Genomic DNA, 12,871 nt, shown 5'->3' with positions numbered 1-12,871 from the left:
AATTCTGATGTAGAAGATGGGCACAGGGAGTGGGAGGTCATCTTGTCCCCAACTCAGCTTGAAGTGGGGCGCAGCTTGGCTGAAGGCCGTGAGGAAGGGTGTCCAGGCCTCCTCTTCTTGGGGCCCGCAGCATTCTGCCGTCTAGTCCAGAAGTCAGTCTAGGAACTGGCCTGAGGCTTTGGATGATGAGGTCCTCAGATTGGGGAAGCAGGAGAGGAGGCGCCACAGAGAATGGGGCCTGAGTCAGGCTGGGAGGAGGGGGGTAGAGGTGGAGGCCGGGAGCTGTGTCTGCCTGAGGCAGATGTGCATCACGGTGTGATCTAGAACAGAGAGAGAGGGTACATAACTGTCCAACAACAGGGCTTGGTTACATTAATGCACATAGTGGAAAACCATGCAACTGTTAAAATGATGATGTAGATAAATATTTATTGATATGGAAAGATGTTCACAACATATTGTCTAGTAAAAAAAAGCAAGTTACAAAATAATTTGTACAGCGTGAGCCTACTTTTAAAAAATGAATTTATATGTGTAGAAAAAAAATCCGGTAATGTTTATATCTCCAGGTGGCAAAATTATAGCTAATTAAATTTTGTTTTGCTTATCTGTATTTGCTGATTTTTCTACAATGAATGTATAATAAAAAATAATGAAGGTTTGACAAACAACCATGACTGAGTCTGTCTATCTCTTTGCTTCTCTGTGTGGACATCTTCAGAGAGTTAAGGGCTGAGTGTGGAGCTGGGTCTGAAGGTCGGATGGGAGTTGAGGATGGAGGGAGAGGGCCTGGGCCGGTGACAGGGGCCCAGCGAGGTGGCTGAAGGGGTTAAAGAGGGGGCCTCATCTGCCGCTGCTAAAACGAGCTGAGCCTCTGTCTCCCAGACACAATTACTGAGAGTCCCTGACAAGCCCTTCCTGCTCTATTACATCTTTTCCCTCCAGGACCGCTTTGCGCTCATTTCAACTAGATTTCAATTGTACAAAGAGAGAAGGCCACACGCTGTGACTTGCCCTGCAAGCTGGAAGGGCAGCCTCTCCAAGCCACGGAGAGGAGTTGGGACAAGGGTTTGTCCCCAGTCTTGTTCTTCCTTTAATGTCACTCCCCGCCGCAATCCCTCCCCAGCCCCTCAACCCACAGCAGGATCAAGTGACTGGGTGCCCCCTCCTAAAGATTCAAGATTCCCCTCCCCATGATACTGCTCAGGCCCAGGGTCAGACTCTGCTAAAGAATTAGGGATTCTCACCTCCTCTCTCTGCTTGGGACTCACGGGGAAATCTCGGCAAGCAGCCTGTAACCTGCCCAAATGAAAAGCATCTCCCCTGGCATGGACGAGGGGGCATTGCCCAGACAGGAGCTCAGGGGCTGAGCTGGCTCTGACAGCTGGGGAGGAGGCAAGTAGCCAGGCCCTGTCTGCAGAGCTGGAGGCCTGGCAGTGCTGGGCTACCCCCAGGGCCTTCCCTTGGTGCCCACTGAATGACTCACCACTGTGAGGTGCCCACTGAATGACTCACCTTGGCACAAACACAATGGTCAGGGGTGGGCACAGAGCCTGCTCCCTGCTGCACCCCAGCCCCCATCAGATGCTTTCCGAGAAGCTCTTTGAGCAAGGGGCTTGGGCTGCACCCCACCCAACAGGCTGGCATCTTGGGATAAAAACAGCACAGCCCCCTGCAAGGGCTGCCCTTGCCACGCGACACCCTCACCGGCAGTGGAGAACAAGGCTCCGTTCAGCAAGTGCTCAGGAAAAGGGATCAGAGGCCCAGGCGTGGGCAGTGGGCAGCGGGGCGGGGGGTGGGGGCACGAGAGGAAGGCTGCCCACTTCCCAGAAGTCCAGGGACAGAGATGGGTGAAGGGCCTGGGCAGGGTACTGACCCCGGGGGACCAGACAGAAGGTGTGATTGGATCTGAAATCTCAAGGGGCAACAGGGCCCAGGCCCCAGGCTCCCAGTTCAAACCCACTGGCTCCTAGGTTCCCAAACCCACCGATTCTCCAGAAGCCTTTCCCAGCTTCTCAGCTTGATGTGTGGGAACTTGAAGGAGATAAATCTCCAGTGTGAGAGTGAGGTGAGGGGTGGCCAGGGAAACGGGGTGTTACAGGAACAAAGATGGGAGTTGGGACAGCCAGCTCATTCATAAGTGCTTTGTGGAGCTGTCAAGGCCTGCGCTCTTGGAGGGGGTGCGGGGAGGCTGGGCAAGGAAGGGGTGAGCCCGATGAGGCTGAGGCTGGGGCTTAAGGGTGACCCAGGGGGAGGGCCAGAGAGTGCAGCGCCTGCCCCCACTTACCCTATCAGGGGCTCCACGTTCCTTCCATCATTCCCCCACTGCTAGACAGAGGCCTCAACTGACCCTCCAGACAAAGGGCCGGTTCTAATTCCAGCCCACAGCCCCGCACCTGCAGATGGGGAGAAAGCAGGAATGCAGAACGCCTGTATTCAGAGGGAAGGACTGCAGGAATCTGTTGGGAATGAGGCTGGCAGGAAACTGTAACATAGGCTGTTCCTTGAAGATATGGAACAGGTTTGTTTTCCACCAGATTCCCAGCATCTAACAGGCACTGAGTGTGCCTGAGAATGCTGAGTGAGGAAAGGCCTGGGTCATAGGATCTAAAAGTTAGAAGACAGGTCAGAGGTCATCTGGTCCAGCCCTTCCTTGACCCACCGTCCCAGTGAAAGGGTCTCCTTGTCCAGTGGTCAGGGCCCCAGATGCAGCATCGGCCCCGGAAACTGCCCACTAGCACCTCTGTCTGGAGCCAGGCTGGGGTTGGCGTGCCCAGGAGGCCCTGTCTCTGGGCACAGTGACCTCGGTGGGCATGAGAGGCACTCTCCCCATGGCTGGGCTGCGGCCCAGCCCCACCCACTCAGGCTATGCCAGGGGGTGTTGCCAGGGGCAGCCTGGGCCGGGCCAGGCCGGGCCCTCCTCCATAAAGCCAGCACATCCCAGGAGCAGGCAGAGCCAGGACAGGATGGAGAGGAGACGGGTCACCTCAGCGGCTCGCCGCTCCTATGTCTCCTCCTCAGAGATGGGGATGGGGGGCCGCCGCCTGGGTCCTGGCACCCGCCTGTCCCTGGCTCGAATGCCGCCTCCACTCCCGGCCCGGGTGGACTTCTCCTTGGCCGGGGCGCTCAGCTCCGGCTTCAAGGAGACCCGGGCCAGTGAGCGGGCGGAGATGATGGAGCTCAATGACCGCTTCGCCAGCTACATCGAGAAGGTGCGCTTCCTGGAACAGCAGAACAAGGCGCTGGCTGCCGAGCTGAACCAGCTGCGGGCCAAGGAGCCCACCAAGCTTGCCGACGTCTACCAGGCGGAGCTGCGCGAGCTGCGGCTGCGGCTTGATCAACTTACCGCCAACAGCGCCCGGCTCGAGGTGGAGAGGGACAATCTGGCGCAGGACCTGGGCACCCTGAGGCAGAAGTGAGGAGGGGGCCGCAGAGGGGCCTCATGAACAGGGAGCACTGAGCCGCACCCCCACCCCGGGAGAGGCAGCACCTGCAGGCCTGCGGGGTCTCGGGCAGGGGCTCTGCCTCCCTGCTCCCCAGTTTCCCACCTCTGGGAGGAGAGGGTGACCCTTGCTCCCCAAGATGAGGGTGGGCCTGGGAGGAGGCCCAGGATCTCAGGGATCTGATTCCCAAAGACCTTCGGGTACTCTCAGCACCTCCCCGCTGGGGAAAGCTGTGTGGGACAGTCAGGGACCCCCAGCGGGCAGGGTCTCTGCGTTTCACTCACTGCAGGGTCTTGTTACTGTGGTCGGGGAGCGCACCTATTCTGAGCCTGGGTCTGTGTAGAGGGGGAACTGGAAGGGAAGATTGGTATGCACCAGGAGGACTGGGCTGGGGCTACAGGAAGAGGGGGAAAGAGCAGGCAGAATACTGGCTTCAGAATACAGGAGACCCTGCCTGTCACCAGCTTATGACCCTAGTCAAGACACTTCAACTTGCACAGCTGTAAAGCGGAGATCTTAATAAAACCCATTTCCAAAGGTCAGAGGAAACCCCAGGGGCATGGTCCTTGCTGAGCTGGCAGGGCATGCATGTGTGACTTCAAGTGCAGGAGGACGTGTGTGTGTGTGTGTGTGTGTGTGTGTTTGGTGTGTGCAGCAGTGAGTGTACATTGGTGGAAGCGCCTGTGTGAGCGGGAGCAGGTGCAGCAACCCGGATAAGGCAACTTGGTAACGAGTTAAAGCAAAGGACCTTGTCTGCTCACCCTCCTGGCCAAGTCCTTCTGCCCCTCACTCCTCTTGCCACTCACATTGGTCCTGGGAGGGAGGGGGGGGGGTTCTCTGGCAGCCACCTCCAGGGAGACTAGGGCAGGGGTCCTATAGTCCTCAGAAGAGCCCGGACCCAGGAATGTGTCCCCCTATCCCAGGCTCCAGGATGAAACCAACCTGAGGCTGGAGGCTGAGAACAACCTGGCTGCCTATCGACAGGTCAGGGTGGCAGAGGGGAGGGGCCGGGGAGGGGGAAAGTGTTGATGGCAGCCCACCCAAACATAGCCCCCAAGCCCAGCCCTCCAGAGCAATGTGCTGCTCCCCCCAGCCACAAAAGGAGGGATCAGATAAGACTAGGGAGTGGGGAGGAGGAGTCTGGGGTCAGAGGGGCCCTTTGCTTCCTCCCTACTCCAGGAGGCAGATGAAGCCACCCTGGGCCGTCTGGATCTGGAGAGGAAGACTGAGTCTCTGGAGGAGGAAATCCGGTTCTGGAGGAAGATCCATGAGGAGGTAAGGCCAGGGCAGAGGGAGGAAAGGCCAACACAGAGATTGGAACTGAGGAAAAGAGACAGAGAGACGGAGACTGAGGCAGAGGTATTCAGACATAGAGAGAAGGAGACAGACTGACAGAGAGAGAAAGAAAATGGGAGAGAGAGAAAAGACAGAGAGAGATACAGAGAGAGACTAAGGGAGACAGAGATAAAGACAGGGCCTTCCCTGGTGGTCCAGTGGTTAGGACTCCGCGCTTCCACTGCAGGGAGCACGGGGTCCATCCCTGGCTGGGGAACTCACGTGCCTCGCTGTGCGGCCGGGGTACAAAATGATAGATAAGAGAGCATCCCCAGCCTCCGGTAAAATGCACACAGACACACACTCCACTTACTGAGAATTACAACAGGCCTCATTGCCTCCTGTTTTTCTTCACTACAGCCCAGTGAGATAGGGACCGCCGTTCCAGTGTTATCTCCTTTTCACAGAGGAGGACACTGAAGCCCAGAGATGTTAAAGAACTTGCTAAGGTCACACAGTTAGTCTCTGTGACTCCATTCCCTCTGCCATCTGTCTCCATTTAAATGAGAGCCATACATAAAAATACACACACAAACAAACCAACCAACCCCCCCACCACAGCTGAGCTCTGACTTCAGATAATGGATGCAGAATCCACGGCCTCAGGGAACCTGGGAACCCACAGGCACACCCACACCACAGGGACTCAGTCACTCTCCCACGAGAACACAGGCACACTTTCAGTGCTCCTGCCTTCCAGGCTTGGGAGGAGGACACCATGAGACCCCCAAAGTACCCCCCGCCTCCCTTAGCCTGGGCCATGCCATTTCCTTCAACTAGGAATGACCATCTCCCTTAGCCAACTTCTGTGTCCGAGGGGCAGACAGAAGAGGGCATGATGCTGTGGGGAAACCCCAGTTGCAGCCTGGTCCCTGAGCCCTGGCATCCCTTCTCTCACCCTGGCCAGGAGGTGCGGGAGCTCCAGGAGCAGCTAGCTCAGCAGCAGGTCCACGTGGAGATGGATGTGGCCAAGCCCGACCTCACAGCAGCCCTGAGAGAGATCCGTACGCAGTACGAGGCAGTGGCGTCCAGCAACATGCATGAGGCGGAGGAGTGGTACCGCTCCAAGGTAGCCCTGACTTTGGGCCAGCCTGCCTCCTCCAGGCAGCCCTCCTGGCTCCATACAAAAGAACTGGGGAAGGAGGGTGGAGGAAGCTGGGGGAGGATCCTCTCTGAGTGACTGATCTTCACCAGAGAAGTGAGGTGACTTGCCCGAGGTTACACAGGCATTATTATTTCCAATAAGTACTTATTAGTACTTATTGCTATTACTATTAGCCAACACTGTTGTGTATTAGGCCCTGTGCTTTGCATGGATTATTTTACCATGAAGTAGGTACTGTTCTTTGATAGATGAGAGAACTAAAGTCCAGAGAGGTTAACCAATTTGCCGAACGTCACACAGCTCCTAAGCAGTAAAGCTGGATTTCTAACCCTAGCTATCTCACTTGGGAGCCTGAATTCTTGATGCCTCTGTATCCTGGGTTATTGAGCATCTACTACATCTCCAGCTCTGCCCAGGATACAGAGACATGTCTGACCAGGGAGATGTTATGTCACCCAATAATGATGTCTACGGAGAACACAGCAGGGCAGAGTTTATATACAATGTGGGGACAGGAAGGATATCATAGAAGGGAGGGCACTGGGACCAGGCAGGACTGGAAGCCTGTGAACATAAAGAAAAGAGGAAAGGGGCATTCAGAGTGCAGGACAGAGCCTGAGTAGAGGCCGAAAAGCACAAAGAGGTAGGGGCCCAGAGATCCTGGGCCAGGGCGTGGAGCTGAGGAGTTTAAGTGGCAGAAGCCAGTGATGGTTCTGAGCAGGGCAAGACGTGATGGAGCCCTGAGGGCTTCACTGCAACAGGGCTATTAGAATCCAGCGCTTGCTCACCAGAATCCCCTGTGTAAGGTGGAAGAGGACAGGGTTCAGTCACGCGGATGGAGCTGCCAGTGCTGGAGATTCTGGATTCCGTGGCAAACACTGTTCATTCCTGCATTCCCTGACCAGGCACTGTGCTAGGTGCTGGAGACGTAGCAGTGTCTTCTGTGTCCCCGGTCCACGGGCCGCAGTCGCTGCGAATAATCCCACCCAGGGCCAATGGCTGGGGTGAGCTGGACAACCACCCTGGGGTCCCGCCCATCTCCCTGATCCTCCAGACATCGTTCCTCCCCACGGGCCCGCACAACTTCCGCCATAAGCGTCCCCAGCCCTCCGCTCAGCATAAAGCCCTCTCCCCATTTAGTTTGCGGACTTGACGGACGCCGCTGCCCGCAACGCGGAGCTGCTCCGCCAGGCCAAGCACGAGGCCAACGACTACCGGCGCCAGCTGCAGGCCTTAACCTGCGACCTAGAGTCCTTGCGCGGCACGGTGAGCGCGGGCAGGGCCAGAGGCGGGGGGACGGGGCCCGCGAGCGGAGGCTGGCGAACCGGAGGAGGGGACCTGCCGCCCTAGGAGGTGCTGGAAAAGGGCCAGGGGCTGGGACCAGGGCTGGGGGCGGAGCTCTGAAAAGTTACTCGGGGCGGGGCCTCGAGAAACCAGCCGACTCCACCCACAGAACGAGTCCCTGGAGAGGCAGATGCGGGACCAGGAGGAGCGCCACGCGCGGGAGGCGGCGAGTTACCAGGAGGCGCTGGCCCGGCTGGAAGAGGAGGGGCAGAGCCTCAAGGACGAGATGGCCCGCCACCTGCAGGAGTACCAGGACCTGCTCAACGTTAAACTGGCCCTGGACATCGAGATCGCCACCTACAGGAAGCTGCTGGAGGGCGAGGAGAACCGGTGAGCCCTGCCCAGCAGCCCTCCCTGCGTGCCCCTCCCTGGAGCTGCTTTGCTCCCTTCAGGGACTGTCTTATTCAGTCTTGTGTCCAGCCCCCTCCTATCCCAGTGCCCAGCACAGTGCTTGCCTAACACACAGTTGGTATTCAATAAATGTCTGATGAATGAATGAATGGATTCAATTCAGCCCATGTTGATTAGGTCCCGGGGTAAGGACTCGGGTCACCTCCCAAACTAAGAGGCTCACTTCCCACCCTCCCAACAAAAATCGGACTTCTTTTCCCCTGACCAGTGTCTTCTGCCTCCTGGGAATTCTCTTCGCCACTCTTCCCTCCCCTCTGCCATCCTCCAAGCACCCACTCTCTTTTGAATAGAGATGTTCCCCTCACAACATCCAGGCCCCTTGCCGGATTTGGCAGCTCCAAGGAGTGTGTTTGCTGCTGGGGAAGCTAAAAGATGGGGTCGGCCTTTCCTGGCAGGGAAAAAAGCCTCAAAGCTGTCATGAAATCACCAGACCAGGACCTGGCCTGGGGATATCCTAGGGCAGCCTGGTCACCCCTGTCTCTCTCTCTGCTGTCTTTCAGCATCACCATTCCTGTGCAGACCTTCTCCAACCTGCAGATCCGAGGTCAGTAGAACAGGGTCTTGTGGGCAGAGTGTTGGACTCCTGCCCCCTCCCCCAGGCCTGTGGGTTGCTGTTCTGGCCTGGGGCCGAGGACCAGGGCAAACGGGCCTGGGGCTCTCCATGGGGACCTTCATGATTCACCGCAGAACTTCTAGCCAGAACACACCATCCCAGAGCATTCGAGGTGGGGCTTACAGCCACTCCTGTCCTGCTCTGCCCTTTGTCCCACACCCCCCCATCCCCACACCCCATTCCATTGCAGAACTGGGTGATGACGGTCTCAACCTCTGTCCTGTCTGCAGATCCCTGATTAAGCTCTGCACATCCAAGTGTTTGATCTTTGTGTGTTTTTTTTTTAACTGCTTGTCACTACAGGGGGCAAAAGCACCAAAGAAGGGGAAGGTCACAAGGTCACAAGACATCTCAAAAGCCTCACAATACAAGTTATACCAATACAGGCTCACCAGATTGTAAATGGAGCCCCGCCGGCTCTCGGTTAGCTGCCTGCCTTATAGACACGGTGCTCTTCTCAGCTTGATAGGGAGCGAGCCTCACCAAGCCCACTTTCCCCATCCTCTTGGGCTCCCTCCTCCCAGGTTTCCTTAAAGGGCCAAGCCTGTGTCATTTTCCCAGCAGCCTCAGCACCCAGCCCAGGACCTGGCACAGGGTAAATGTAGGTTAGAGTAGCAGAGTTGGCCGGTGTTCAAGGTGATAAGTCCTCGGGTGCACAGATGAGATGCTCTGGGGCCTCTGAGCAAACGCCAGCCTCTGCCTCACCTCTTTCCCATCACTGGGAGGGCCCCTAGGGTCTCGCTGTGCCCGGCAGCCAGGCTCTCTGCCTGATTCGTCTGTCCCTGAGGCTCCATTGTTCAGTTCAGTGATGATTCAACCCAGAGGATTATTTCCCCCTGGACTGCTGCTCTTGGAGTGAATAAAGTTTTATGTCCCCTGCTCTTAATTTTAAATATTAGTGAGTGTGACATGTTATATTTTTCTCTCTGAGGGGGGAAAAAAAGTAAATTACTTCTTACTTGTATGTGGCCCTCAAATGATTCTTAGCTAAGGAAAAAAAAATTCTTCTTTCTTTTGGGCTAGAAATTTAGGAACACTAGCTATGCATGTATCAGGGCTTAGTTCAGCATCAGAAAGGTTAACCAGGCAGACCAGGTAGAGGCAATACTGCCAAATGCCAGACAGAAAAGGGTCACTAGGGCCCAGAGAAGAGGCAGAGAGAAGTAGGAAAGAGGAAGGGGAACAGGAAAGGGACCCACGTGTATTGAGCACTAATAAGTGCCCGTCATTTAACAAACATTATTTGTTAACTGACTCCTCACTCCCACCTAGAAAAGTAGACAACAGCATCCCCATTTTGCAGATGAGGACACTGAGGCTGGAAGAGGTAAATTAACTTGCCCACAGTCATGTGGCTGAGCTGGGACTCAAGTTCTGGCCTGCCTGACTTCAAAACCCACGTGCTCCTTCCTTGGCACGGCGCTGGGTTGTCAGGAAGCCAGGGGCCAGGTGAGGGCTTGCAGAGGGGCTGAAATGCAGCCAGGCCAGGAGAGCGAGCGGGGCAGCAAGGACTTGCCCAGCACCATAGGGACTTAGGAGGTTGCCAGCCCCTTTGGAAGAGCCTATGCCCTCTCTGCCTGATTGGATAGGCTTTTGGACTCATGATTGGGGGTTTCATGGTGAAACCGAGGGTGGGAGAGGATGTCTAGTGCCCTGAGAGCCCACGGAGGCCTCCTCTCCTCATGCCTGCAGAAACCAGCCTGGACACCAATTCCATGTCAGAAGGCCACCTCAAGAGGAACATCGTGGTGAAGACCGTGGAGATGCGGGATGGAGAGGTGAGGAGGGCGGATCCCAGATTCTGGCCCCGGCAGACTCTGGAAGAAAGCTTGACTGGCACATAGAAGGTTGTTGATCATTCACAACAGCTCCTCTGGGAGGCTCTGCAAGAGGGGAAGGAACCCGGATGTAATTCATTTCCCCAGCCCCTCCACTGGCAGTTCTAAGGGGAGCCTGGGTGCCTGGACCACTGGATGGGGTCCTGACTCCAGCTTTCTCCCTATCTCACCCTCAGACTCCGGTGCCCCCATGCCAGGCCTGGGGGAGAGAGAAAGAAAATTAAAGTTAGTAGCTTTCACTCCCAACTTTCTACTTGCAGCTTGGTGAAAGGAACCTGGCAGAAGAATGGGATGTGGGGATTGGTCATAACCCCCTCCCCATCACACCAGCAACAGTACCAGCTAATCTTACAAGATCAGCTCACCATGTGCCAGGCATGGTGCTAGTTGTTTGCCCACGTTACCTCATCTCCCCCTCTGACTGCTGCATGGGCGTGTTCTGGCTACTATCATAGAAAAGATGACCCAGGAAGGCGGGGGACTTGTCTAGGTCCATAGCCTAGCTGTGGTGGACCTGGAGTCTGTGTGAGCTCCTAACCTAACTGTGGCACTTTCTCTGTCCCCTGCAGGTCATTAAGGAGTCCAAGCAGGAGCACAAGGATGTGATGTGAGGCAGGACCCACCTGGTGGTCCCTGCCCCACAGTATGAGGGGCCTGCAGCAGGAGTCGGGGTAGTTGCCTCTCCTCTGCTAGTTAATTTCCCCAGACTTGAGTTCCCACCCACCCCAGCTGCTCCTCTTCCCCCTTAGTCTCTATGTCAGCTTGCTGCCCTAGGCTCCATCAGCATTAAGCCTGTCAGACAGCACCCACCCAGCACCCAGCAACTCTAACAGGGCACTCACCCCAAAGGGGCAGCCTGGAGGGGCATGGCCAGCAGCTTGGGTTAGAATTGGGAGGGAGGAGAGAAGTTGGGGAGGGCAGGGAGACCTAATAAATCACCCTCCATATCCCGAATCCCTGTTGTCATGGCAACTGTTGCCAGAGCCGGAGGTGTCTGGGGGTATCTGGGAACGGGGCCTTTGAATTTCCTCAGGCTGGTGGAGGAAAACCGAGACGCTGAGACAGGCAGGGGAATCCCCATAGGCAAGGCGGTCTTGGCCAGAGGCTTATTCTTCTAGACTGACTCTGCCCAGTCTGAGGGTGGGTGGGGCTATCCTGCCACCTGGAGTAGTCACCGGACAGAATTCCTGGCCTGCCCAGATTGCAGAGGGGCCTCCTGAGTGATGGTTCAAGTGTCTCAGCCCCACTGAGCTGCCACGTGGGCATGCTGTGGGCCCGTGGGAGCTTGATTCTCAGCACTTGGGGGAACTACAGTGTAAGTGGTGAGGGAAGGGGTGCTGGGAGGGAGTAGAAGGGGGCCTGGCCCCGAGCTGTGGGCACAGAGAGGTCAAGCCCAGGAGGACTCCCCCGCCCCCGATACAGGCTGGAGGCGGGGCAGGTAGAGATGGTAGAGGAGGCGGTTGTGATGAGGCCAGACATCAGAGTGGGGGGCTGTGAGTGAGCAGTTACACTTGGCCTCTGGGTCGTGGGAATCAAGAAAGTGACTCATCCTCTTGAAGATGGTGAAACAGGAAAGAAAGAGGCTGCTGTTCCTGGGGGCAGGGCCCACTTTGTCCCAGCTCTAAAGGCCCTTTCCTGGCTGCGTAACCCCTGTCCAACCAGGCCTGGGAGCCGCTGCAGCTGCCGCCTGACCCCAGCAAATACTGCTAGGCAAAGCCTCTGCCGCACGCCTGACCCTCTCCTCCCCACAGTGATCGCTGCTCTTCCCTAAGCCAAGGCCCCTGTTGTCCCCTCGTAGTCAAATACAAAGCGTACCCCCGTGTTTTAGGTAGCGCCCTATTTTATAATTTGGGAACCCGAGGCCCACGCAGAGTGAAGACACTGGTTTGTGTTCCTGCAGCCTAGAGGCAGGACAGCTTGGGGCAGACACTTTCACCCCGAGCACCTGTTCTGCGGTCCACGGGAAGACTGGCGGACACGAGATGATCAGTGCCCACGAGCGGGGCTCAGAGGCCCACTCCAGGGTCCCCATCTCCCTCTAAGGCAGAGGGAGGGAGAAGTAGGAGTCCCTCCCTCTTTCCAAGACTGGTGCCCTTCCCCTACTCCCTCCTGCCACCCACTGCTGCTAACCTTCGGGGTACCACTGCTGCCTTTAGTCACTGACATAAATAAAGACAACTGCTGTGGCTTTCCCCAGAGTGGACTCTCATCTGTTCGGCAGAGGCTGGGGCTGGGGGAAGGGGGCAGGAAGTAGCCTTGGACAAGACACAACTTGCTTCTTATCACTGATCATCTTGGGACCCCCAGCCACCCCCAGCAGTGGCCACATGACAAATCCCATCTCCAGCCCTGCTCTGCCCTGCAGCCCTGGTGCCTGCCCCCCACGGCCTTTGCTTCCCGCCCCTCTTCTCACCCCCAGCCCCCAGCCTGGGTGCAATCTCTCAGGAAAGTGCTGAATTCAGTCTCCAATTTCCTCACCCATTTCCCCTGTTCTAGTCTCTACCTGTATTCCCAAACTCACCATTTCTACCTGCCAGTCCCGGGATGAGGCTGAGAAAGAAGGCAAAGAGGATATATACTAGGTACCCCGACTCTTTTCTTCCCCCACTGCTACCCCCAATTCAAACAGCGCCCACTTAGCAATCCTCGAAGGCAAGAAAATAAAGCACGTCAAACACTGTTCAACACCAGACAGGTGATAAATGTTAGGTTCACTTCTTCCCTCTCTGAGTGTGAAGTCAGAAGACACGTGCACCCTGGCTACTTCCATCTCGCTTCAGTC

General features: G+C 56.5%; 1 protein-coding gene across 2 annotated transcripts; it reads left to right on the top strand.

Annotated features, from left to right (window-relative positions):
- The first annotated feature begins 2,950 nt into the window (after nt 1–2,950).
- Nucleotides 2,951–12,287, top strand: LOC118887447 (glial fibrillary acidic protein). 2 transcript variants are annotated; one of them, XM_036838277.1, is made up of 10 exons: nt 2,951–3,415; nt 4,367–4,427; nt 4,623–4,718; nt 5,686–5,847; nt 7,024–7,149; nt 7,337–7,557; nt 8,139–8,182; nt 8,555–8,674; nt 9,944–10,029; nt 10,659–12,287. In XM_036838277.1, the coding sequence occupies exons 1-10, from the start codon at nt 2,967–2,969 to the stop codon at nt 10,698–10,700; spliced, it is 1,407 nt and encodes a 468-aa protein (XP_036694172.1). In that variant the 5' UTR covers nt 2,951–2,966; the 3' UTR covers nt 10,701–12,287. The 2 variants fall into 2 exon arrangements, with proteins under 2 accessions (XP_036694172.1, XP_036694173.1); XM_036838278.1 differs by lacking the exon at nt 8,555–8,674 and having other exon boundaries at nt 2,952–3,415.
- The last annotated feature ends 584 nt before the right edge of the window (nt 12,288–12,871 follow it).

The sequence above is a fragment of the Balaenoptera musculus genome, chromosome 20 (genome assembly GCF_009873245.2).
Source record: "Balaenoptera musculus isolate JJ_BM4_2016_0621 chromosome 20, mBalMus1.pri.v3, whole genome shotgun sequence".
Classification (NCBI taxonomy): Eukaryota; Metazoa; Chordata; class Mammalia; order Artiodactyla; family Balaenopteridae; genus Balaenoptera; species Balaenoptera musculus.
The sequence above is the reverse complement of the archived record's forward strand: the minus strand, read 5'-3'. Positions and strand labels throughout refer to the sequence as shown.